The sequence below is a fragment of the Notamacropus eugenii genome, chromosome 1 (genome assembly GCF_028372415.1).
Source record: "Notamacropus eugenii isolate mMacEug1 chromosome 1, mMacEug1.pri_v2, whole genome shotgun sequence".
Lineage (NCBI taxonomy): Eukaryota > Metazoa > Chordata > Mammalia > Diprotodontia > Macropodidae > Notamacropus > Notamacropus eugenii.
In genome coordinates, this window is record NC_092872.1 from 612,039,600 (window position 1) to 612,067,059 (window position 27,460).

Consider the following 27,460-nt stretch of genomic DNA (forward strand, 5'->3'; position numbering starts at 1 on the left):
AAAGGTGTGTCCAGGTTTATTATACAATCTCTCCAAGAGGAGAACAAGGGTGTCATAGGTGGGAGAATGTGCAGCTAGAGTCTCCTAGGACTACGGGATGGAAATACTAGCTTTACAGGCTCCACCCTCACTGGGAGCTCTGAGAAGGAGAGCAGGAAAATGGTCCTTCACTGCTCCCTCCCCACCTCCCCCTTTTCCCAAGTCTGCTAGCAAAGAAAGGGAGGGGAAGGCTCCAGAGAAGGCATGTGAACATGGGATTTGGGGAAGAAAGCTCTTCCAGGTGGAAGCATTTGGTCCCCATTAAGTTAAGGAGTCAGTCCTTGCTACAGGACATGCCACTTTGGGGAGATGATGGTGAGGAGAGGGCTGGAGAGAAAGAGAAGATGCGTCTGGTCTCAATAAAGCTGGGGAACTAGTCCTTGGTAGAGGAGAGCTACGCAGTGAAGGAAAGGGGCTGTTAGAGGAATGTCTGAGTGCAGTTATTCCAGGTCCCCTAAGGCAGGGAGGGTGGGAAGAGGAGGCTGAGAGTTGGCGGTTGTGTCTAACACAGGATAGGGCCTCACAGAAGCTGTAGCATCCTGCAGATGCCCCTCCCCTCCTACCACCCCCACCCCCATCCCCATCCTCCTTCAGGTCTTAAAGAAACACCACAACAAAGCAGCTGTGGGCAGTGGAGGTTAGCTGAAGGAGGAGAGGCTTCAGAGAGAGCCCTGCCATCAGTGCCCCAAATGCAGCACCTCCCACCCCCCCTTCTTCCCATTCCCCGGGCTGGGTAGTCATAGGACAGTGCTCTGGGCTTGCTCCAGGCTGCCAAGGTGCCCACTCACACGGGGGCCACATAATTTCCTGGGAATGTTCCGAATTTCTGGGTCCTCCGGGAGACACCTGTAAGGGACGAAATGGAAATATGAAAAACGGAGAGGGGGGAGGCAAATGTCTTCACAGTGAGGGGGACTACTGGTACAGAACGCTAACGTCAGGCATTTTTGCTATGTTGGTTTTGCTGAACTGTTTTTGTTTTGGTTTTGGGGGGTGACTCAGTTAAGGAGGGATACAGGGTTACAGGAGGGATGTGGAAACAAAATTATCAATATAACGTTACCCTTTTTTAAAAAAAGTTACGGGAGTGGAGAAGAGGGAGAATAAACACACACACAAATCTCAGGCCCCCTCCTGTTGACAGTAACTAGAAAAATGTCTCTAGCCCACTTAGCTCCCCAGCAGCCTGGAGGTAGAGGGTACTTTCTAGCCTCTAACTGCTACCCCCTGGCGGCAGAAGCCTAGAAGGACAAGAAGCAACCACTGGACTCCAGTTGACTCACAGCATTTGCAGCTAACTTAGAAACCCTCCCGTTCAACTCCCTCATTTTATCAATGAGTCACTGTGGCCCAGAAAGGTTAAGAACTTTCCCCAAGGTTTTGCAGTAAGTATCAGAGATAAAATCTGAACCCAGGTCCTCTGACTCACAATCCAACTCTCCATTAATCCACACTCCTTCCCCCACCAATACACATCTGAACAAACAAGTGTTTATTCAGAATAAAATTGTACGGTACAATGCAAAGGTGTCAAGCACAAAGAGCCAAGCTCCTCAGGGAATAACCTCACCCATCCCTTCCTCAGAGAAGGTCCTTATGCATCATGTAGAGAGGCAGGGTAGTTGGGGGGCACTAAAGATTAGAGACCAGGATTCCAGTTCTAACTTTGCCCTTTATTTTCTGTATGACTTTGGGCAGGTCCCTTTCCCTCTCTATCCCCCAACTTCCAAGTATATAAAATGAAAGGAGTGTACTAAATGACCTCAAAGATTATTTCCAGCTTTCACATTCTAAGTGTTAAGTCCACTTCAAAGCATCCAGTCTCACACCACCCTTCTAAGGTTTGGGTCTCACATTGCCAAATCAAATCACTTTGCTGAAGGGAAAGCATTTCAAATCAGATCTAAATATCTTCCTTTGAGGAAGATAAACTAATGAACATTATCAAAATCACAGAATTTCAGCAAATTCTAAAACATACCTAATGAGTGCTCAACTTGAAGACCTCCAAAGAAGAGAAACCCACTGTCTTACCAAGTAGCCCATTCCATAGCTGGATAACTCTGACTGTAGGAAAGTTTTTCCTGACATCAAGGAATAAATTTATTTATTTATTTTGTGACTTCTCTCTATTCCCTTTAATTATGCAGTCCATAGTCAAACAGAACGATTCTAATCTTTCTTCCAGGGCTTCAAAAACCTGAAGACAGCTACCACAGCCTCACTGAGTCCTCTTTTCTCCAGTTAAACAACCCCCAAGTTTCTTTTAACTCATCCCCACAAGTCATGGACCATCCTGATTGCTGACCTCCAGACATTCTATAACTCTCTATAACACTCTCTCTCTCAAGTTCACATTATACATACACACACATATACATACATTCTTAAAAAGATCTGCAGATTTTACAGTACCACAAGCACCATATGAGCAAACAGTTTGGTGTGGCAGCCAAGAAAGTTAGGGTCATCTTAGGTTGCATAGCTTCCAGTGATGAGGAAGTGGGAGTCACCCCTGAACTCTGCCCTGGCCCACTATCTAAAGTATTGTCTACAAAGCTAGGCATTCAGCACTGAATTTTAGGAAGGATATTCAGTCACCTCCCTCCCTTCATTAACTACATCATGGAATAATAAGATGCAGTAGAGTAACAGACAGAGCACTGACCCTAGAGTCATGAAGACCTGCATTCAAAGTCTGCCTCAGATAGATGGCAGAGTAAAAGCAGGGAATTCCCTGAGATCTCCCCGAAAGCCCTCCAAATACCTATAAAAAATGACTCTAAACAAATTCTAGAGCTACAGAACACACAAAATGACAGAGTGAAACGAATCTCCAGCCCAAGACAACCAAGGAAGTCAACAGGAAAGGTCTATTGCACCAGGCAAGGAGAAGAGTGCAGTCCAGCGAAGGCTGCACAGGCACAGACTGGACAGAGCAGTCCTCAGGGGACTGAATCATTGGCAGCTGTGGCAGTTTCCAGACTTCTCAATCCACAAATGCCAAAAAGGTCAATGGGATGTAGATGAAAGAGAAGCTTACAGTCTGGCCAAGTCTGGCCCCAGCCTAAGGGCAGTGGGGGTGGTGCGGTGGCGGCAGGAGCAGCAGAGGTGGCAGAGGCTGTTTCTGGAGCTCTGGGCCCATAGACTGTGGGGATTGAGTAGCTGATACAAAATCCTTGAAACCTAGGATACTACACTCACCCCCACACCCACTCTCACTAGAAGCAGAGTTCTACCTTGACAAAGAATTAGAAAGTCAAGTATTTGGCTGTGAAGATGAGTAAACATTGTAAAACAACTCAGACTATGGAGTCTTCCTTGGTGACAAGGAAGATTGGGACATACAACTGAAGGAGGACAGCAGAGTCAAAACTCCTATATCAAAAGCCTCAAAGAGGAATATGAATTGGTTGTAGGTCATAGAAGAGCTCAAAAAGGATTTTGAAAATCAAGTAAGAGAAGTAGAGGAAAAACTGGGAAGAGAAATGAGAGTGATGCAAGAAAATCATGAAAGACAAGTCAACAGCTTGCTAAAGGAGACCCCCCCCCCAAAAAAAAATACTGAAGAAAATAACACCTTAAAAATAGATTAACCCAAATGGCAAAAAAAGTCCAAAAAGCCAATGAGGGGAAAGAATGCCTTAAAAAGTAGAATTGGCTGAATGGAAAAGGAGGTCTAAAAGCTCACTGAAGAAAATAATTCCTTCAAAATTAGAATGGAACAAATGGAAGCTAATGACTTTATGAGAAACCAAGAAATCATAACACAAAACCAAAAGAATGAAAAAGAAGACAATGTGAAATATCTCACTGGAAAAACAACTGACCTGGAAAACAGACCCAGGAGAGATAATTTTAAAAATTATTGGACTACCTGAAAGCCATGATCAAAAAAAGAGCCTACACATCATCTTTCAAGAAATTATCAAGGAAAACTATGCTGATATTCTAGAACCAAGGGGAAAAATAAATATTGAAAGAATCCACTGATCACCTCCTGAAAGAGATCCCAAAAGAGAAACTCCTAGGAACATTATGGCCAAATTCCAGAGTTCCCAGGTCAAGGAGAAAATACTGCAAGCAGCTAGAAAGAAACAATTCAAGTATTGTGGAAATACAATCAGGATAACACAAGATCTAGCAGCTTCTACATTAAGGGATCAAAGGGCATGGAATATGATATTCCAGAAGTCAAAGGAACTAGGACTAAAACCAAGAATCACCTACCCAGCAAAACTGAGTATAATACTTCAGAGGAAAAAATGGTCTTTCAATGAAATAGAGGACTTTCAAGCATTCTTGATGAACAGACCAGAGCTGAAAAGAAAATCTGACTTTCATATACAAGAATCCAGAGAAGCATGAAAAGGTAAACAGCAAAGAGAAATCATAAGGGACTTACTAAAGTTGAACTGTTTACATTCCTACATGGAAAGACAATATTTGTAACTCTTAAAACTTTTTTCAGTATCTGGGTAGTTGGTGGGATTACACACACACACACTCACACACACACACACACACACACACAAAGACAGAGAGAGAGATAGACAGAGAGCACAGGGTGAGTCGAATAGGATGAGATCATATCTTAAAAAAATGAAATTAAGGAGTATTAGGAGGAGAAAGGGAGAAATGAAATGGGGCAAATTATCACTCATAAAAGAAGCAAGTAAAAGACTTTTCAGTGGAGGGAAAAAGGGGAGAGGTGAGAGAAAAAACATGAAGCTCACTGTCATCACATTTGACTAAAGGAAGGAATAAAATGCACACTCATTTTGGTATGGAAACCTATCTTACAATACAGGAAAGTGGGGGAGAAGGGGACAAGCAGGGTGGGAGGGATGATGGAAGGGAGGGCAATGGAAGGAGGGAGCAATTAGAAATCAACACTTCGGGAGGGACAGGGTCAAAAGAGAGAGTAGAAGAAATGGGGAGCAGGATGGGATGGAGGGAAATATAGTTAGTCTTACACAACACGACTGTTGTGGAAGTCATTTGCAAAACTACACAGATATGGCCTATATTGAATTGCTTGCCTTCCCAGTGGGGATGGGTGGGGAGGGAAGAAGGGAGAGAATTTGGAACTCAAAGTTTTAAAAACAAATCTTAAAAAATTGTTTTTACATGTAACTGGGAAATAAGATATACAGGCAATGGATTATAGAAATCTATCTTGCCATTCAAAAAAGTAAAGGGGAAGGGAATAAGGGGGGATGATAAAAGGAAAAGTAGACTGGTGGAAAGAGTAATCGGAGTGCATGCCATCTGGGGGGGGAATGGGGAGAAAACTTGGAATTCAAAATCTTATGGAAATGAATGTTGAAAACTAAAAATAAATAAATTTAAATCTTAACAAAAATACAGAATATATACGTAAATATGTATATATGCATACATGTATGTGTACATACACACATATATAATACACATAAGTATATTGTGTAGGCACAGAATTAGGTGGCTCAGTGGATAGAGGGCCAGGCCTGGAGTTAAGAAGACCTGAGTTCAAATCCAGCCTCAGACACTTCCTAGCTGTGTGACCCTGGGCAAGACACTTTATGCTGTTTGGCTCAATTTCCTCATCTGTAAAATGAGCTGGAGAAAGAAATGGCAAACTACTCCAGTATCTTTGCCAAGGAAATCCCCAAAGAGGTCACAAGGAGTTGGACACGACTGAAAATGACTGATCAATAACAACAATGTAAATGTGTAAATATTAAAGATATTTAATATTTTAAAATAGTTACTAAATGTTAAAATTAAATTTATAAATGAATTTTATAGTATATGGAAAGACCTTATAAACTTTAACAAACTATACAGACATTAGCTTTTATTACTGTTATTATTAAGGAGTTTAAAACTGCCTAGGTGAAAACCTACTTTTTTTCCCCTGCTCTCTCAATACAGTCTACCTCAGCCTTACTCTTCACAAGTTCCTAACCTAGTCTTCCTTCTCTTACCATTGGGCCCCCTTCCTCTCACATGACCCAGGGCCAGGAAAAAGAGAAAGCTTACCTCCCCCCGCCACCAGTAGAGACTACTAGCATCACTCTATCACTATTATCAGGAAAAGGGGTGTGTTGAAGCCAGTCAATTATTAAATTTTCAGTTTTAGCATTTACACATCGGATGTCTTCAAACCTACAAATCAGGCTTGATTCACTGTTTTGTTAATTGTCTGAACTTCAGGAAATAATGGAGAAAATATTGATGCAGATTTAATTTATAAGTATGACATGCAACTGACTGTTAAACATTTACTGATACAATTCTCCTTTGAAGTTTACCACCTCCACCAATATCATGCTATCCAGTTTGGCTTATCCTACCTCTTTTGTCCAGGAGCTCAGCACCTGGCTCAGAGTCCTCCTGTCCAACACAATCCCTGTCCTTACACTTTAGAATTTCAATATTCATGTGGATGTGCCTTGATAATCTCTCTCCGTCACTCCCAAATTCCTCCTTCATCCCACCCCAGCCAGAGATAGGTCAGTCAAATCCTTGAATACCTTAAAAGTGTTCTAACTCCATGATCCAAAACTAAGATGCTTCTGATCACAATCTCAGCCTTCCCATCTCTGATTTCCCCTCACTCTTCCACATTTATCTTCACTAGGCTCTCCAGTTATTTTATGTCTCCTGGGACATCACAACTTCTCTGGCCTCATGTACCCCCATTCATAACTTTGACCTTAGAGCTGGCTAATCAATTCAATATCTTCTCTCAAATCTCTTGTCCCCCGGTCCAATCATTGCTCGTAATTTGTCAAACCCAAACCATGGCTTACTCCATAAGTTATCTTCACCCCTCCTACCCTACTATTGCTGAACACTGATGAAGGAAGTCAAACAACTGTGCTCTGCAAACAGCTGCAGATGAATTTAATCTTATCTCAAATAGATTCTCACTGGTCTATGGCAATCCTTGAATTTTTCTTTAATTGATTTGCTATTCAATTCCCAATAGCCATTGCACCAAATCTTTTCAAACTTTCTCCAGAGGTGTCAAACTCAAAGCAAATCAAATCTTTCAGAATCAGATTAAAAGGTGACTGGGAAATATTGTTTAACAAAATAAACATACAACACAGATGACGTTAATTTATGGGTTTCTAAGTCAATATAAAGGGGGCAGGGATCTGTTTCTATTTGAGTTTGACACCACTGTTCTACTCCAGACTGTCTCCCTTCCTTTTCAGCAAAAGCTCTTATCATACCAAGAAAACATAGGCCTTCTAATGTGAAAGCCCTTTTCTCCCCAATTCTAAACCTTAAAATTTCTTAACATCATTTGCTATTTTCACCTTCTTATCTCTGACAAAGAGGTGGCCTTTTTTAGGGGGGAGGGGCGGAGCAATGGGGTTAAGTAATTTTGCCCAGTCACACAGCTAGTAAATGTCTGAGGCCAGATTTGAACTCAGATCCTCCTGACTCCAGGGCCAGTGCTCTATCCACTGTGCCACCCAGCTGCCCTAGTGGCTTTTCTTCTCAATCCCTCTATTTATGATCCTAATATCATCACTCTCATCTCCTCCAGCACCTTTTCCCATCAACCATCTCTTTGCCATCTTTTATTTTTTCACTCTCTCCAAATGAAATGGCTCCTTTGCTTCTACCTGCAAATGCATCTAAATCTTCACCAAAAAAACCTTCATAGAGCCATGCTATCCCCTCAAGCTATCCCCCTATAGCTCTCCTTCCATGTACAATTAAACTCCTAAAAATATTTTTACACTGGTTGCCTATTCTTATTCATTTCCTACTCACTCCTCAAGCCCTTACAAATGTGATTCTAATCTCATAATTCAATGAAACAACTCTCACCAAGATTGTTCTCTGAATTTCTAAATTCAGTAGCTTTTTCTGCATGTTTTTTCTGCATTATCTGACACTGTTTGGTACTACTTCCTGGATACTGTCTCCTCCCCAGGTTTTTGGGACACTGTTCTCTCTCGATTCTCCCTCTATTCTTTCTCTGTCAAATTAGATTTTCACCCATGTCTCATTCTCTAACCCTGGGTGTTACCAAAGGCTCTCCTGGACCCTCTTTTCTTCTTTTTCAACACCTCTTCTCTTTGACATCTTATTCATTCCTATGGATTCAACGATCATTTCTTTGCAAATGAATCCCCGTTCAATATATTCAGCTGTAAGCTCTCGTGAACTCCATGTCACGAGTTGGTTGTTAGACATCTCCAACCCAATGCCAAGTGGACTCCTCAATTCAACATATCCACAAAGGAACTTACCTGTACCCCTAAACCCCACTCCTCATCAGATCTTCTCTCTGTCTTTTGAGGACACCACTATCCCAGTCAGGTTCACAACCTCAAGAGTTATCCTTGACTCTTCCCTTTCCCTGATTACCCACGTTTAATCCATTTCCAAGACCGGCCAATTCTACCTTCACAATCTATATCACATCTCCTTCTTTCCCCTAATTATGTTCAAGCCTTCATCGCCTCTCAGCTAGAACACTTTATTATAACAGCTTCTGATCAAACTCTCAGTTTCCAGGCTCACTTTTCAAGCCATCCTCCACAAAGCTGCCAACGTACCCTTCCTAAAGCACGTCTGATCATGTCATTCTCCTACTCAAGATTCTTCAGTGCTCCCTATTACTTCTAGAAGGAAACACAAGCTCTTCAGCTTGGCATTTAAAACCTTTAACAATCTAGCTTGAGCATGTCCTTCCAAGATTATGACAGCACTCCCCTACACACTTTATGTTCCAGCTGAAGTGGCTGACTTGCTACTCTCTGATTTCACCTCGAAGCCTTTGCAAAGGTCATGCCCCATACCTGGAACATCGTTTCTCTTTTACTTCTTCCTCCTAGAATTCCTAGTTTCCTTCAAGGTTCAGATCATGCCTTACCTCCTACAGCAAGCCTTTTCTTTTCCCTTTTAATTGTTAGTACTCTCTTCATCAAATTCTCTGATAAATACCTATCTGTTCATATCCCTTCAGTGATTTTAATCAATCAACAGGTATTGATAAAGTACTTTCTACAGGCCAGCCAAGGGAGCCATATTTTCTCAGCCAGAATATGAGATCCTTAAGGTTAGTGATTGTATTTTATTCTTTTCAAAAACCTGCTCTGAGCCAAAGCCAGGGTTGGGCGCAGGAGGCGCTCAATACTTGTTAATGGGTTAAACGCTAAATGTTTTCCATGGAAAGTCAGCATGATATACAACAACAACAATTAATAATCATAACAAAGACCAACAATTATCTAGAAAATCAAGAGAACGTGTGTGTGTGTGTGTGTGTGTGTGTATTCTTGTTTAATCCTCTGAACCTGGTAAGGTAAGTGTTATTATTCCCATTTCACAGCTGAGAAAACTAAATCTCAGAGAGGTGGGGACTTGCCCAGGGTCATACAATAAATAACAATTAAGCCATCATTATAAATTAAACCAATATTGATTCAATCAATATTCATTTAACTTAATTAATAAATAAAAATAACAACTCTGCCAATCACATAGCACTTTAAAATTTACAAAGCATTTTACAATGTATCAGGCTTGCAAGGTAAGTGCTAGTGATTAATATAACACCCATTTTGAGGATGGGGACATGGAACACTGCTTTCATCAGAAAAGGTTGAGTCCCAGTAGGCATACTGCCTGCACTAACCTAGACTGAATTGTGCTCTAGTTTGAAATAGATTTCCCTGGGGTACTGAGGAGTTAAAAGACTTGTCCTGGGTCACCCAGTCAGTCAGTGTTCATTACAATAAAAGCTCTTGAGCAGGCATCATTCCTTAGTAGCTCTGAGAGACAGAAATGGATGAGTCCAGTTTCTGTACCCGTTTCCTCTACCTAGCTAAAGTATGTTTTAAGGATTAAATGGCATGAAAGGAATGCTTAGAAAAATGCTACATATAATGAGCATCATATTTATTTCTTTCTCAATGGGTGGGGGAGGGAGAGATCTTAGAAATGAAAATTAAAAAAAAAAGGAAAGATGCTAGAGAAATGAAGGCCTTTTCTGTCATTTACCTTGGCCCCTAAATGCAGCTGATGCAAATGACAGCTGATCCCAGTCTTGCCAGGCCCACCCCAAGCGCTGACACCTACAGGAGTTCTCCCCAAGCCCCGGTACCTACAATCGTACCTACAAACCAGCCATCGTCACACTGCTGCATGACATCCACCTGGTCTCCTTCCCGAAGTTCCAATTCATCTTCATTCTGGGGCCAGTATCGATATACTGCCCGGTACCTGAGGGAGGATACTGCTGTGATAAGCATGAGCATCCTCACCTCTCCCCAGCCCAGGCCCTTCCAAACCATGTAGGTCTTCAGTCCTAATCATCCCCTGCCTCACCATCACTCAGCAGATCTTTTTCATCTCTGTACATTCTCCTCAGAAAACTCAGAGAATCTGTTCTCCCACTGCATTGTTCCTTCCCTTCCAAACCCAACCCATCCTTCAAGGCTCATTTCTTCCAGGAAGCTTTCTTCTGTGCCCCTGAGTCACACTGACCCTCCCGCCGCCCTTTTCTCAGGAGTCTGTGTCAATCATTTCAAGACAAGTACAAAATCACAGATGTTTTGAGCTGAAAGGGATCTTAGAAATCGTCCAATCCAGTCTCTAATTTTATAGATCAACTAAAGCCGAGAGAAAATGTGATTTGTATAGAGAAGAGCCAGGAATCTCTTATATTATCATCAACAACCAATAGCAATAACGTTAAGAGTAAATTCATATGAATATAGCATATCTGTTCATCTGTTTTTTCACTTTTCTATTCAGGTCAGGGACTGGCAAACTACGACCCATGGGTCAGCTGCGGACTTTCACCTGTTTGGTCTGGCCTGTGAGCTAAGAATGACTTTTACATTTCTTGGCTGTTGAATTTGGCCCAGACGCCATAGTTTGCTAGCCCCAGATCTAGATTAAAATATTCCTGAAATAACAGAGATTACCTCGTACACTTCCATTGTCTTCCACCTCTCCCAACCCATAGGGCTGGGTTTACTTGTTAAATTGAATTGTATTTAGTTTCCTTAGTGACTCTGAGTATGAAAGTCTTTACTCATTGGGCTACGTGCCCTATAAGATCTCCCATTCCCATCTGACTATTCCTCTACTCATACTCACGGGGTCCAGTGAATATTAGAGGATCCAGAAGAGGAAGAAGAAGGGTCTTGGTGAGGGCTGGGACCCCACTGGTGGGATGGTAATGTCTTGGAGGCAGCAACACCCTAAAGATGAATAATGAGAAAAGTATGGATTATTTTGAAGTATGTGTGTAATGCAGGTAGGGAAGACTCAAACTTTCAAAGGATACTATGGGCTAAAGAGAAGAATAATTACATCTTAAACCCTTTTCAACACATTTTCATATGTTGGCTCACTTTATTCAAACCACAACCTCAGAAAGTATGTAGGGTTTTATGACCCCTTTTTTTACATATGAGTAGCTAAGGCATGAACATCTAAAATGCTTGGATTTTTAGGAAATCATGAAGTAACTGGCAACCCACTCTGTCCATTGACTCCTAAAGATTGCTCTGGATGGGAAATGAAAAAGGTTTAGTTGTTTTGTGATTTTTTCCGTCAATTTAATCACATATGACTCTTCATGACTTCATGTGGGGTTTTTGTGGCAAAGATACTGGAGTAAGTAGTTTGCCATTTCCTTCTCTAGATCATTTTACAGATGAGGAAACTAAAGCAAACAGAGTTAAGTGACTTGCCCAGGATCACACAGCTAATAAGTCTCTGAAGCCAGATTTGAACTAATGAGGAGAGTCTTTCTGCCACTAGGCCCAGCACTCTAACCACCGTACCACCTGGGGCGCACAAATGCGACCCAAGTCCTAGGACCGAGGCTCCCTAATAGTTGGCATTTCCTGACTACTCTTGCCTACAGTGATTCCTCCTTCTTCTGGCCCAGGCTCTACCATAGACTAAGGGCAAACAAAGGAAGGTGGAGCAGGATGCAAGGTCCCAAGCTATTCCATTCCTGTTTGTAGGTTTTGCTATGTTTAGAGTAATTAAAATGCCTGTTTATTCATATGTAAATATAGAATGACATGAAAGGACCAGAAAATCTTAATTGAAATGCAACTCAATATAAATATAGTACATAGGGCTAAAATAACATAGTATTTGTGGAGGGCAGCGACCTTGAGTGCTTAACAGCCACCATCAAATAGCCCCACAAAAAAAAAAAATAGGGACTCAATTTGCCAAAGTGCCTCATATGCTTTCGGGACCACATTCTAACTCTAAACTCCAACAGACACAGGCTGGTTTTCCCTGCTCTGCTCAAAGGCAGTATCTCCCATTCCACTGGGTTATTTTACATTCAGTATTCTACCTGGAATAACTGTCCCATTTTCCCCTACAAGCTACAGATATGGGGAAGAGGCACATTTCTTATGGCTGAAGAGGGGATTTCTCATTGACTTGGCATGCCTCATTCTCTTGATGGGAAGCTGGGAGTCACCTGGCTCTGAGGTCTGGATGGAGAGGTCCGTGGGGAAGGTTCTTGCGTGCTAGATCGAAAGGTGAAACCAGCGCGATAGGGAGAGGTTCGGCCCCCCCAGTCGGTGGTGTCAGCTGTGCTTTGGGGTGTGGAGGGGGAACCAGATGGCCTTGCTGGGCGGGAGGTGCCCAGGCGTGGGGACCCAGGGACTTGAGAGCCAGCCAGGTTCAGGTGGGTGGGAGGAGGGCCATCTTCACAGACCTTGACCCTGGGTTCTTTGGAGACTTGGACATAGTTGGCAGGGAAGATGCCCTGTCGTCCAGTCCCCGAGATGCGACCCTCATACCAGTTTTCATCCACCTTCCTTATCAGGCAGATGCGTTCACCCTGCAGGGAATAGAAGAGGAAGAAAACAGAGCTCTGAAGCAGGTCTCTCCTCCTCTCCCAGTCAGGCAGATACACTAAACATATCCAAAACATTCCACCCCTTTCCCACCTCAGGTGATTCCCCTATCCAGAGTTCCCTCCTTAAGCCCAGTACAAATGGTTCTCTTCACCTTAGTTTTATCTACTCAACCAGATTATGGGAATTTGTTATGGATAAACTTTTTTCATTAGAAAAGAAACTGATTAGAGTTTCTCAGTGACTCAGTGCATAGAGTACCAGCTCTGGAGTCAGGAGGACCTAAGCTAATGCTCAGCAAGTCACTTAACCTCAATTGCCTCTGAAAAGAAAAGAAACTTATTTTTAAAAGCCACACACACTTAGAAACGGACAAGCCTTTATCTTCTCCCCAAAGTCTACCTTGTAGTAAGTTCTCAACACATGTTGATTATTTAAAGTGGAGAGACAAAGGAAAAGGACTTGAAGGTTCCTTAGAACTCTTTTTGCTGCTTTCTGTTTCCTATTTCCCTTCCTCTCTCCTTCTCCTCTCAATTTTCAAGTTCCTTTTTTGCTGTTCTCCTTTCTCCCTCTCCTCTTCTGGCCTCTTCAATCCTCCTGCCTCCTCCCACTTCCCCTTTGCCCAAATAGAAAGTGGTATTTGTTGTTTATGGTTACATCTTACACTATAAAAATTGATCCAGAAGGATCCATAGTTCCCACCCTCCAGGCACTTACAGCTCATAGGAAATGTGGTTCTGAAGCCAGTCACAACAAGAAAGTGGAAGGAAAAGTTCCAAATATCTGGAGGGTTGTTTGACTATTATTTTCTCCCCTTCTCCACCCAATTCTAATATTCAACTAAAACTTTCCCTGCCCTTCATCCTTCTCCCTCTGAACAGGTGACTTACCTTTCGGAAGGATAGCTCCACCTCCAGGTCCCCTTTGAAGTTGTATTGGGTCACAGCCTCTCCATATTCCAGTACCTGGTAGGTTGGGGGTTTGATGGGCTTTGGGATCTCATTTGGAGGCAGCACCTGGAAGAGATAAAAGCGCAGAAGGAAGGGTCAAAGGCTCCTGGATCAGCCACTTGTTGTATAAGGCAGCCAGATGGCCCAGTGAGCTCAAATGCCGCCTGATATTTCCTAGCTGTGTGACCCTCAGCAAGTCATTTAATCCATTTGCCTCAGTTTCCTTATCTGTAAAATAAGCTGGAGAAGAAAATGGCAAACCACTCTAGTATCAAGAACCCCCCCCCCCCAAAAGGGTTACAAAGAGTACTACACTATCAGCAACATTTACTGAACATGCATTTTGGGGCTCATAGCAAGAAAATCACAAAATCATCATTATTTTGTTGATAAAGTTTGCAAAGTGTTTCCTAAGCATCACCTCATTTGATCCCCACAAAATACTGTGATAGAAGTATAAACCCCCTTTTACAAATGGAGAAACTGAGGCTGATCATAGTTGGGACTTGGTCAGGATCTCATTGAGATATTATTCAAACCCAGCCCTTCCTGACTTGAAATGTAGCATCTCTTGGAAGAAAACAATATGGGGGACTGGACCCAGTTCCTAGAAGCTCTTAAGAGCTGACTGCTAAATTTTTTAGTGTGAGCATTTATTTACACCTCAGAAACTGATACAAATCAGAGCCTGATTTATCGTTTTGTTGAATGTCTAAGAAAGTGATGGAGAAAATATTAATAGCACAAATTGAACTTAAGTGTGTACTACAAAACATTCTCTACCCCACCCTTAGCTAGTTGTTAAACATTTACCAACACGCCCCTGGGTCAGCCCTTAAGGCAAGAATTTACAGATCGGGCTATAACATCAGAAAAAGTCATCTACTCATATCCCCTCATTTTGCAGATTAAGAAAATGAGATGCAGTTGGTTTAAGCAACTTGTTCATGATCGCTCGGGTTCAGAATCCAGATTCTCTGATTCCAGGTTCAATATCCTTCTCACTGCAAACTGTATCAAGATGTGATACTAACTTACCTAATTGTAAACAAAGTTTCTCAGGCAAAAGGCATTTAAAAAAATGAACTGGTAGGAAAGATCCAACACATGAAAAATGCTCATTTAAAAAGTCTAGATTTCACAGACATCTGATAAATGGGTAAGAGATACAATTAGCAAATACTTAAGTTATTTGGAAGAGAAGATATGTGCATTCCAGGTGGAGAACGGTATGTGCAAAGATCTGGAAGTGGGAACAAGGTAGGTGTGGGTGGGACAGGCTGTGTCTCTGGAATAATGCTTGAATTGCAGTGTAGAAGGCCAAAGGGGAACCTGGAGGGGAAGGAGTGGGAGTGGGAGTGGGAGGGTGACGTTAAGTATGTTATTTGTCTGCGTTGGGGTGGAGGAGTAAGAGATCAGATTGGTGGAAGGCCCTCAAGTTCAGAATTAAGAGTTTTCATTCAACTAGAAGCTGCCAGCCTTAGGCAAAATCTTCAATTAGGCAGTTTATCTTCCCTAGTCCCCTCCCTTCTCATTCCCTCAGGTGTCCAAATTTTCAACGTCTCCCTGGCTACTATAAAACTCATCCCTTTCCAGGAAAGAGAGACATAAATCATGCTGTATGTGTGACTGATAGGGACTTAATGTGTGTTTATTCTCTGTTGTGAATGCTATGTTAGAGCCTAACTGTTAGCTATTCTTTATATATGATAGTATACTTCTGTCTCTAGTGCCTAGAATGTTCTCTCCAGTTTCATTTCTTAGAATCCTTAACTTCCTTCAAGGCTCGACTCAGTTAGCACCTCCTACCTGAGGTTCTTCCTAATCCCAGTAAGTGTCAGTGTACTTCTCCCCCACCCCACCCCCACCCATTATGTTGTGTTGTGTGTAGTTTGTCCTTGTGTAAGAGGACAATGACATCAGAAAGGTGATGCCATGACATGTAACTGACTTGGATTTGAATGGGGGAGTGCTGTACAAAGTCGTTAGCCTCACTTTCTTCTGAGCCATCCAGGTCCAGTGGCCAGATATAGGTCAGGATGACTGGAGATGGCCCAGAATGCAGTGGGAGACCTTGGCCTTTTTAAGCTAAGGTCTTTCCTGAGTTCTCACTTGGAGTGAGGCAACACCCATTCAATGAATAGGCCTGTTTAAGAAATGAGTAAAGAGATTGCCCCTTTAATTAAAAAAAAAAAGTCAAACTTGGAGGGGAAGACCCTCAGGGTTCATTGTATTTATTCTATAGTGTACACATTGTAACTCCAATCCAGATGTAGAATAGAAACTCCTCGAGAACACGGGTTGTTTTATTTTCATCTTCCTAGCCTCAGCACTGAGCATAATGCCTGGCACAAGCAATTTTTTAAGTGCCCAATAAATGCTTGCTCATTTGAACTGAATGTACTACTCCAAAGAAGGATTAAGATCAAAATGACAAATAAAAAAGTTAATCAAAAATATATTATATAAATATATAATATAATATAAAAATATAGGATTAAAATTCCACTTTAACAGGTGATCAAAAACAACCTAAAACATTTGCTAAGTATCTATGATGTCAAGCCATTCCAGAGTTCCTTGAAGAATACAGCAGTCAAAACCCAGAGAACGCAGATGCAGGACCCCAAGAATACAGATCAGGACAATACAAGCACACAATATTCCCTCCCAAACTGCACAGAGCCTGGCCCTAAGATAAATTATAATAATATAATAATTCAATAAGTCAGCCAATATGTATTTATTAAGCACCTACTATGTGAGAGGCCCTGTGCTGAGCACTGAACATACAAAAAAAAAGCTAAAGGTATTCTCTGCCCTCAAGCTTACAATCTGATGGGGGAAGACAATAAGCAAATACATTAATTCAGGAATTAGGGCTAGAAGAATCAATAAACAAAAAAGGACACTGATGATGGATGTTACTATGGAAACAGGGATGCTGAAGATAAAAAGACAAAAAAATGAAGACTATTCCTACTTTCTACTTGAGAACATTTTAATCCAAAGAAATAAGTGCTAATTGTAAAATTTCAGAGATCAAAAATGGACCCTTTGGGATGTTTTGGAGAGCCACAGATAGGAATAGGAAAAGGGAGAGGTAATCAGCACCTCAAATCAGTATAAGGTTACCTTTGCTGGGAGCCAGGATAAGTATCTGGCCAAAAGGACGATGAAAATGTCTCACATTTATAGAACAATTTAAGGCTTACAGAGAAAGCACTTTAATTAATTAGATCATTCTGATTGGCAGTTAAGGTATAGTAGAAAGGACACTATATTCAAAGTTAGAAGAATCCTGCGCCTCTGCCTCTTGTTAACTGTGTAACAAGGAGCATTTGAACCCCACTTCACTGATCTGTTAAATGGGCATAATAAGTATACTCCCCTCTTGATCTCAGTGCTGTCTTGTTGATTTCCATTTCACCAAGTGGAGGAAGAAATCAATTTGCAGGCTCAAGCACAAGAGAAGAAAGGCAAGGCAACCTGACTATGCTGACCACTGAGGCCAACAGAGTAGGGCTGTGATCATACCTGGCTGAATCCCTGCTATCCCATCTGATCTCCAACTCTTGTCTCTACCATCTGACACAGGACTTTTAGCACTATTTGAATACTCCCTGACACAGGACATTCCTTGTTTTAATGTAAGGTCTACTAGACCCAAATCACTTCATTTAGTTACTCTCCACACGCCCTCTTGATATTCTGGACTAATTGTTTTCTCTTTTATAATAGACCATCTCTCTTTTTTTAATTTAAGAAATATTATTAATTCCTACTTCATGGGGTTATTGTGAGGACCAAATGAGAATGAACGTAAAGGGACTCAAAGTACTATACCAAATTAGCTATTGTTGTTGTTATGAACGAGGTGGTGAGAATTATTCATAATTGTTGAGTCTGATATGCAGATGAAGGCATGAATCTGTGAGGTATTGTCCAGGAAGAAACAGCAGAGCTTGGTGAAAGACTGAACATGACATGGTTCTGGGTCCAGGAGAAAGAGAGGAACCCAAGTTCCCATCCCACCAAGGAAGTCCTTCACTCACCTCTACATAGTTAGTTGGAAAGATGCCAAGTCGCCCATGATGTTCTCCCTCAAGCCAGTTTTTGTCCACCTCTTTGTGGATGTACACAATGTCTCCCTTCTGCAGGGTCAACTCCCTGGTGGCCATGCACAAAAAGTCACTCAAAGGTCCCTCAAAATCAAAAGGTAGTAGGGGAAGGTCATGGAAAAGGGGACTATGTCCTTGGGACTATCTAAAAACTATAAGAATCCTTTTTACTTCATTCTTCAGACCTCTGTCCCAAGTTCTCCCCAGGGATTATTACTTCTTTGTGGACAGTCTCATCACTAGGAATTTTTGCCCGAGTCAACAGGCAGGAAAAGCAGCCTGAGAGCAAAGGTGAAGACAGATCACCCCAGGAACCTGGTGTGAGGTAAGGGAAAGAACTTACCCCCTGTAGATCATCTAGTGGCTTTCTATTTTAATTAATTATTCTTCACAGGGGCTTGATGGAAAATTGAAAGAAGTGACATATATCTAATCATGTGGAATTTATTTGGTCCCAAGAAAGTGTGGCATGGACTGTGACCCCCTCCCTCCCATATGACTCTTCCTTCGATTTTCAAAGAAGCTTGGCTAAGGGATATTGGGAAGGCAAAGAAGTCTCACAATGCTGGAGTGGTGGAATTCTGGGTAGAAGTTTAAGACACTGTCTCCAATGCTTTTCAGACACCCCCTTCCATGATGCCCTAGTCTGAGCCTTCCTTCAACCTTTGGGTTGAAGATGGGTCAAGCCCAGGACAGTCAGATTGATGGACATCCGAGGTTCTTCTCAAAAACAGGTGAGTAACCCCACTATTCCTCTTTCCACCGTAGTACACACAAGTACCCCTCACATTTCCTAGCCTAGGCTTAAAGATTGAGGGCCACCCATCCTCCCCAACCTTCTCCCCACCACACATCCCCTGCCCCTCAGCCTCAGATAGGTCAGAGCAATGGTGGGCCTGTGCAAAGAGTCATGCCTGGATCTGACTTCCTCAGCCCTTGTGGAGGGGTGGGGGCTACTCAAGTCAGGTCAGCTCCATGGTAAGCAGGCTGTTGTCTAGAGGAATGGGAAGTGTTGGTGTCACCCTCCTATTCATTGGCACACAAAATCACTCTATATCTACAGGAGGTAGGGTGGATATTAGCTTTTGGGCTCTATATTTAACAGGGCACCTGAGATAAAGCCCTGGGGATGGCCTGGATAAGAAAGTCAGGTTGTGGCTTTTCCTCATGGAGCAATGGGAGATACCTTCTGAATTCCCATCCCATTGGAATACAGAGAGGAAAGCAGGGTACTTTGTAAATGGGCCTTCTGAGATATTCCTTCCCCAAAGAGAGAGGAGAGAGAAAGAAGGGACACTTACTTAGGTGACTGAGCCTGGAAGTCAAATTTGAGCCGTGCAGCCTTCATCTGAGCAAAAGGAGAGAAAGAACAGAATTTACCCCTACCCAAACTTAGATCCCTCCAAGAGCTACAAATGATACCAGTGTATCCCGACCCCTGGTAAATCCAGCCCCAGATCCTGGGACAATGCCTCATTGCATCCTGCCCTGAAGCTACCTCTTACCTTCTTTTCTTCTTTCTTAGCCAGGCCTTCCCCAGGTTCTGTCCCATCTGAATCTGTAGGGAACCAAAAACTCAGCAGACCAAAGCCAGGGCCAAGTAGAGTTAGACCAAATGGAAGGGTTGGGAGTTGAGATCCCGGGGTGGATGCCCAGCAGCTCACCCAAATAAGGCAAGGGGAAATGTAAAAGAGGAGCTAGATTAAGAGATGCAAAACTAGGAGGGACTGGGAAAGGGATCTGAGTCTTACCTTGAGTGGGGGGCTGGTAGAGAAAGTCTCTCCGACCCAGGAAGGGGCTCCCTCCATCTTCCATTCTGTGGGGGCTCAGGACCCGTGAGGTGCTATGGTAAAGTGCTTGGGATGGGCTGGAAGCCCGTGCTGGAGACAAGCTGGTAGAATGGGGTGAGGATGGGGGTGGGAGAAGGGAGGTGCAGACACAGTTTACTCTTTTGGGGACTTACACCCTCCACCACCTCCAGGATTTTCCCTTATGCTGCCAGAAATGCCATTCAAGCAACCATCTCCACTCCCTGATCCTTGGATCTCAGCAGGATATCCGACTTCCTTTCCCTCCCGCCCCAAGCCAGGAAGGGGTGAGGCCTTGGGAAAGGGGAGACCCTGAGAAGGAGAAGGCGGCCTGGGCCATGATGAGGAGGTATGCAAGGGAAAGGGAGCTCACCCTCCCGCTCCCCTTCCCTGGAAAAGCCCTTCTCTCCCCACCTAGCCGGTCTCCAGGGAGACCAAGGGACTCCAAAGCCAAAAGTTTCCCTGCGTCCATGAAAACGGCAGATGCATCCCCTAAAGGGTTTCCCTCCCCTAGGTGGCCCCTCTTGGAGTCCCCTCTCCGTCCCTTCCTCTCTCCTTGCCCTGCCCTTCAGGATGGCACTCCACCTCCACCTTGTTTCTCTCTCCAAGGCCCTCCCTCCTCTGTCCCTGGCTCCCGGGCCGATCTGCCCTTTCCACATCAGCGATTCTCTATTCTGCCTCCTCCTCCTCCTCTGTCCAGCCCCACCCCCGGTAGAGCCCCTTCTCCTCCCACCTCCCGGGCATCTCCAGGCACTCACCGAGCCAAGGGTCTTCTGTCCTGGGGGCGGCTAGACTGCACTGAGCCCTGGGTGTGGAGAGGAGGGCAGGCGGGGGCGGGACTCAGCCCGGACTGGGAGTTCAACCCGACCGCCCCCTCCGCTACAGCTGGGAAAGTTTGGGGCTGGGGAAGGGGGGGCAGAGGGGGAGGGGCAGGGTGAACGCAGGGTCCTAGAGTCTCTCCTCGGGATGTCTTGAGAGGGCAGGCAACAGGCTAGGAGAGTGGAAGCCGAGCCCGGACAAGAGGCCCGCGAATGACGGGACGGAAAGAAGGAAGGAAGGCAGGGAAAGAGAAAGAACAAGCAGAAACAGAGAGCCTGAGGGAGGAGAAAAGAAATGAGATGGATGAGCAGCCCGTCCTGTCCTCCAGCTGAAGTGACACCCCCGGAAGGAGGGTGTTCCCGAGGAGGGGGACACGGCCACTCCAGGACACTGGGACATTTATCCAGACTTAGAAACAGGAAGAAAGGATCTTAGAGGTGGCCTCAGGATTACTCATAGATAGAGATACATACATAGATCTATCTAAAGAGAAATATCTTCTTAAACTTTTTCCACCCACCACCTCTTTTCCCAGGAGAAATTTTTACCATAAAATAGGTCTACAGAAACCTTTGACTATAGCCAAATTTTTCACCACCCCTACATTTAATTACATGACCCCCTATGGAGCTGAGACCCACAATTTAAGAAGCCCTTAGATTAGACTCTAATCCCACCTCCTATTTTCCAAACTGAGCAATTGAGGCCCAAAGAGGAAAGGTGACTTTTCGAACATCGACAGCCGAAAAAAATGGGCCTAGAGTCAGCTCTTTCCATAAAAACCAAATGCCTCTCACTTGTTCTAGCCTGTTTCCCGTAACCAACCATACACCTACAGGACCAGACTGGAAGCCCAGTCTCTAGGCGGCCCCTTCCCCTCTCAGGCAGGAATCCTGCTCTGACATCATTCTCCTCTATGCCCGCTATTGTCCCAGGTGACATGTGACTGGGTGAGGGGCCCAGGAGTGAGGGGTACCTTGTCTAGGGGCAGCTTCATCTCAATGGCTCGCATGTCTTTGTCCAGCTCCTCGTTCAGTCTGGCCAGTTCCCTCTCCAGTAAGATCTGATGGGGCAAAAAAGCTGGGGTCCCCAGAAGACACAGTAGGCCCTACCTGCAAGGTCAGCAACATCTCCTCCCCAACTCTAAAAGCAAGAATGACCACAAAGCGCCCTTGCTAGAGGAATGGACACTGTGTCCAGGCAATCAGGTCTCCTTTTGGGACATGGTATCAGAGCATGATATGACCACTACTCAAGCAGGCCCTCATCTCTTTGTTTTTCCAGTTCTTTGCTACTACAAAAAGCGTTAACTAGGAATATTTTGGTATATATCGGGCCTTTCTTTTTATCAGTAACTACCTTGGAGTATATGACTAACAGTAGAATCTCTGGGCTATAAGATATGGACATTTTAATAACAATTAACATAATGATCTCTTAACTTCCAAATATCTGGTATTCTTTTTTCAGTCCTAATCTTCCTGACCTGCTTACTGTATTTGACACCGTGGAGAGTTTTCCCTTGCTTTTGGATACTTTATCCTCCCTGGACTATTGTGTATCAACCCCTTCTGTCTCACCTCTTTGGCCAGTCCTCAATTTCTTTTGCTGGCTCATCATCCATATCACATATGCTAAATGGGGGTGTTCCCCCAGGTTCTGCATTTGGCCCTTTTCTCTTCTTCCACTATACTTCCTTTCTTAGCAACCTCATCGGCTCACATGGGGTTAATTATCATCTCTGTACACATTTTTCCTAAATCAATATATTCAGCTCCAGTCTCCAGAGCTTTAGACCAACATTACCAATTGTCTATTGGCCATTTCATAGTGGATGTCCTGGAGACATCTTAAACTCAGCCTGGGTAAAACTGAAATCCTCATCTTTTCCCTTAAACACTTCCCTTTTCCAAACTTCTCCATTTCTGTCAAAGGAGCCCTACAAAGAGAAGACTAAGTACTTTTTGAGGGAGGCTCACACCTGGATTGCTGCAATACTTTGGCCTCTAGAGCACCAGGTCTGGAATCAGAAAGACTCATCTTCCTGAGTTCATATCCAGCCTCAGACACATTAACTGTATGACCCTGGGCAAGTCACTTAACCCTGTTTGCCTTAGTTTCCTTATCTTTAAAATCATCTAGAGAAAGAACGGCAAACCATTCCAGTATCTTTGCCAAGAAAACCTCAAATGGGGTCATGAAGAATTGGTCATAACTAAACAACAACTTTATTTTATTATATTGCTTTATATTATTTATTTGTAATAAAATTATATTAAATAATATATTTATAATGAAAACACTATTTATTCCATTATTATAGTAGAGATAATGGTGTTCCATGTAAGAAGAACAACACAAGCAATGACGCTGGTAGTGTAACTCTGTTTGCCTCAGTTTCCTCATCTGTAAAATGAGCTAGAAAAGGAAATGGCAAACCGCTCCAGTATCTCTCTGAAGAAAACCCCAAATGGGGTCAGAAAGAGCCAACTGAAGACACAACTGAACAACAACATACCCCTACCAAATTATTGCTATTATTTTCCCCAAACCCTTACTTTTAGCAAGTCACTCTCCAGCTCAAGAACTCCTCATTTGGCTACCACAGCACATCTAAAGTCCTGAGTCTGCCTTTTGCAGTATTTACAATCTGCCCTCTGTCCTACTCCCTCCCACCATACAGGAATCCAGACATACATACATACACACACAAGCTTTTGCTTCTGGCCCAGAATTGAAAGCAAATGTGGAAACTGAGGTCTGTCCAAGTAAAGTCAATTTACCTACCCTGGCAGCAGGTATGGGGTCAAAGAATAACAGGGATGCTTTTCTTCTAATACTCCACATACTCCCCAATATGCCCCCTCTATTTTACTCGGGCAAGTCTCACTGACCCATGATCATTCATGTCACTGGAAGGTGCCCCAGAAATCTCATTTAGAGAGTTCTTAACCTGTGATCTGGGAGCCTGTTTTTAAAATACTTTGATAATTGACATTTCAATATAATCTGTTTCCTTTGTAATCCTATATATTTTATTTTATATACTTAACACTCCCCTTTTTTTCTGAGAAGGGATTCATAAGATTCATCAGATTGCCAAAGAGGTTCATGACACTAGAAGGTTAAGACAACTCAACCCTCTTATTTTTCAGATAAGAAAACTCTGGCCCAGAGAAAAGTGACTTGCTCGAGGGCACACTACTAGTCTCATTGCTTGTGTTGTTCTTCTTACCTGGAATACCATTTTCTCCACTATGATAATAGAATAAATAGTATTTTCATTATAAACATATTATTATTTAATAGAATTTTATTATAAATAAATAATATAAAACAATAAAGTAAAATAATTTTTTTGTTTAGTTGTGACCAACTCTTTATGACCCCATTTGAGGTTTTCTTGGCAAAGATATTGGAGTGGTTTGCCGTTTCCTTCTCTAGTTCATTCTGTAGACATGGAAGCTGAGACAAACAGGGTTAAGTGACTTGCTCAGGGTCACACAACTAGTTATTATCTGAGGCCGAATTTGAATTCAAGTCTTCCTGAATCCAGGCTCAACACTCTATTCACTACAACAATATCTAGCTACTGTAATAAAATAATAATAACAGATATTTCTATAGGACTTCAACATTTTCTAACTGCAATCTCTCCCTTTTCTGATTTCATATGACATTTTCATTGAAAAACAACTTAGCTCTTAAGTCACAGGATCATAGATACAGAACTAGAAGAGACTGTGGAGATTACCTGGTCTAGCCTCCTCTTTTACAGATGAAGGAGCTGAGATCCAGAGAAGGTGAGGGATTTGCCCAAGCCCACACAGGCAGTAAATAACCAGCAGAGCTGGGTATCCAGTCCTCTGGCTCCCAAGTATAAATTTCTTAATTGAGCAACTCATTCACAGCTTTTCTCAGGCTTATTGTTCACCAAACTAGACTTTGAACTCTTTGAGGTAAAGCCCCATCTTTTCATTTGTATCCCAATTACTGTCTACCACCATGCTGGGCACGTAGTAGGTGTTCAGAAAATTCTTGTTGATTTGAGCTGTGGGCTAGAGGGAATCCCCAAACTACATAAGGTGACCCAGAATTCATACCTTTGACTCTGAGGAGGAAAATCTTGCCTGTCTTTTGCCATCTTTTGTCCTTTCCCATTTCCACCCAAGCCCAGCATCCAAACCATGCCCTTTTTCTCACCCACCCCCACTCACACTGGTGCCTAGACCACACTGGCACTCACCTCAATTGGTAAAGAGGGCTTCTCAGCAGGTTCATCCACCAATGGCTTCTTGGGCTGAGGGGTAGGTCAGGTCAGATCAGGGGAACTGGGAGTGGGACAGTTCCCAGGCTCTTTCCCCTTGGAGATCCTTTGAATGATTGCCTGGTCTTTGGTTGAGCTGCCCTGCCTAAGGGCAGCCCCAACTTTGAGCTCTCCACCCCAGTCTATGTCCCCTTACCTTCTGCCCTGTCTCTAGTTCTTGGAGAAATTGGTTCCAGGAGTCCTCGGTCCAGATATCTTCAGCTTTCTTCTGGTACCTGACCACCTGGATGACGAAGCAGAGGATATGAACTCCAATGAAGTGGCCTGGGTACAGAATTTTGTCATCTGAAGAAAGCCATTCATTCCTTACGTGGCATAGTTTATTCAATGCCTTATCTGGGCATGAGACCTAGTAGCATATCAGGAACTAATGCTGAACATCACTGATGTCATTCACTGCCTGTGCCATGCCATGCACAAGTATGTATGTTTCAGGGGTTCTAGTGAGCAAGGGCAGGAGGTTGTGAAGGGATGGGTTGGAGCCAGAAGGGTGTGTACCTGAGGTCTTGTCTGCAGGAGAGGTGAGGTTCCAGGCTTATAGCTGAAGATATTTCTGGCGCCTTCATTAGGGTCCTTGTGGCTCCTCCTAGACAAGGCAGGGAGAATCATTGCTTTCGTGGAACATGGCTGAGACTGGGGCACAGCAGAGAGAGGTTGGTTCAGGGAGAGGGAGTTGCTTTGTCTTCTCCACAGCCTCAGTTCTGATTTGTGGTCCTTTCCCTACATGTAATCACTTTCTCCCCAGTCCCCATATTTCTCATTCAGGACTCAGAAGATCACCAGCCAGGTGATATAATGGATGGGGTGAGGGAAAGATAACCAGCATTTTATCAACCCCCACTTTGTACCAGGAACTGTGCTGGGATCATCCCATACTTGCAAAGGTCACACTGTCTGAGGCTGGATTTGAATTCAAGTCTTCCTGACTCCAGTCCAGGGCTTTCTCCTCAAGCAAAGTCAACCTCTGTCTGCCTAAGTTGCTTCAACTGTAAAATGAGACTAATAATAGCATCCCCCTCCCAACGTTGTTGTGAGGACCAAATGAAATAAAGCGCTTAGCACAATACCAGGCACACAGCACGTATCTGATAAATGCCTGCTTCCTTCCTGACTGCCTGGTGTAGCAGCCTCTGCCAACGACAGGGCCCTGGGTCACTTCCTCCATTGCCTAGAAGCTTCTCTGCTCGTGATTTTCTGTCTGAGGCAGGGAACCTTACACATTTGCTCTGGTCATTGCTTTTAATAAAGATGATAAATCAGCTGAATTTAGTTTTCATTTAATGTTGGGATGAAAATGTTCTGATACAACAAAAGTCTGATACCAAGGCCAAAAAATCACAAACCCACCCAGTTTTGTCAGAAAGTGAACATGAAGTATAAAGAGCTTCAGAATTTGAATCTGGAAAGTATGGCAGTTCAGTGGAAAGAGGGCTGGGTTCAGGGGAACTGGGCTCAAATCCTGGCACTGTCAGTCAATACTTGGGTGACCTTGGGCAAGTCATTTAAGACTATCTGTAGCACAAGGGTATCTTTTTTTGCTATTAAAATACTCAGTGCTTCATACAATATCTGGCACATATTAAGTACTTATAAGATTTTTTTTCCTCCCCTTTATTAGATAGCCACCAAGGACCCTTTTAGCTCAAAATCTATCATCCTGTATCTGCCACTCCCCCTCTCTAATTCAGTTTTTCCATGTGGAAAATGAGGACAGAACCAGACACCCTTTAAAGTTCCCAACATTCTAGGACTCTAGAAGATGCCTCTACTGAGGAGGGGGCTTGACTTGGGTAAGCCTCAGCTCTGACATTTTCTTTAGCCAGAACCCCATATTTGCCAGTTTTTCCAGAACCACAGAAGGTCAGAGCGAGAAGGCACCCTAGAAATCAATGAGTCCAGGCCCCTCTTGGGGAACATGGGGAATCTGAGACCAGAAAAGGGGAAGTGACTGACTCAAAGTAACACAAAGCCATTATTATTACAACTAGCTTCTGGGATAATCCTTCCAAATGAGCCATCAGCATCAGGCAGGTTTCACGGAATGAGAAGTTTGATCAGATAGCAAAGTGGGTGGATTGTCCACCAGAATTTGCTGGCCTATTATTAGGTCTCCAGCCACACATCAATATGACTTAGAAGTCCAGTACCAACTGAAAATCATAACAAGAAGCCACACCTATAGAAACTCTATGACGTGTCTCAGATGAGAATACTTACAATAAGAGATTAAAAATAATCCTGACCAATGAATAATAAATGTATTGACTTTATTTGCTTGGGGTGGGTAGGGTTGGGGTGGGGAGCCTCTGCCCAGATGAATAGTTAGACTGAGACTCTGCACTGGCTTGTAGCATGATTTTGTCCAAAGGTAAGACCAGAATTTAATTTTTAACCTCTCCACTCACACTGCCACCCTCCACCTTCCCACCAGCCACAGTGTGTTCTTAATCTTTTTTGAAGGATGCATTTAAAAAAGAGATTTCCAAGGAGAGGAAGGGAGGTGAGGTTAAAGTAGGAACCTCCAGAATCCTGTTAAAAAAAA

At 43.3% G+C, this 27,460-nt stretch overlaps 1 protein-coding gene across 3 annotated transcripts in view; it reads right to left on the reverse strand.

Moving 5' to 3' along the window:
* Positions 1–27,460, reverse strand: part of SORBS3 (sorbin and SH3 domain containing 3) — a 38,608-nt gene continuing 11,148 nt past the window's right edge. For 2 of the 3 annotated variants that reach the window (XM_072634878.1, XM_072634877.1), the window contains exons 8-21: positions 25,417–25,504; positions 25,055–25,141; positions 24,838–24,891; positions 21,568–21,654; positions 20,531–20,577; positions 19,716–19,855; positions 19,470–19,522; positions 19,266–19,312; positions 17,899–18,013; positions 13,784–13,909; positions 12,512–12,877; positions 11,158–11,261; positions 10,169–10,275; positions 1–885 (exon numbers count right to left, since the gene is read on the reverse strand). In XM_072634878.1, the coding sequence (XP_072490979.1) occupies positions 824–885; positions 10,169–10,275; positions 11,158–11,261; positions 12,512–12,877; positions 13,784–13,909; positions 17,899–18,013; positions 19,266–19,312; positions 19,470–19,522; positions 19,716–19,855; positions 20,531–20,577; positions 21,568–21,654; positions 24,838–24,891; positions 25,055–25,141; positions 25,417–25,504 (1,483 nt within the window). In that variant the 3' untranslated portion in view covers positions 1–823. The remainder of the gene's footprint in view (positions 886–10,168; positions 10,276–11,157; positions 11,262–12,511; positions 12,878–13,783; positions 13,910–17,898; positions 18,014–19,265; positions 19,313–19,469; positions 19,523–19,715; positions 19,856–20,530; positions 20,578–21,567; positions 21,655–24,837; positions 24,892–25,054; positions 25,142–25,416; positions 25,505–27,460) is intronic. The other variant, XM_072634880.1, reaches the window with a different exon arrangement.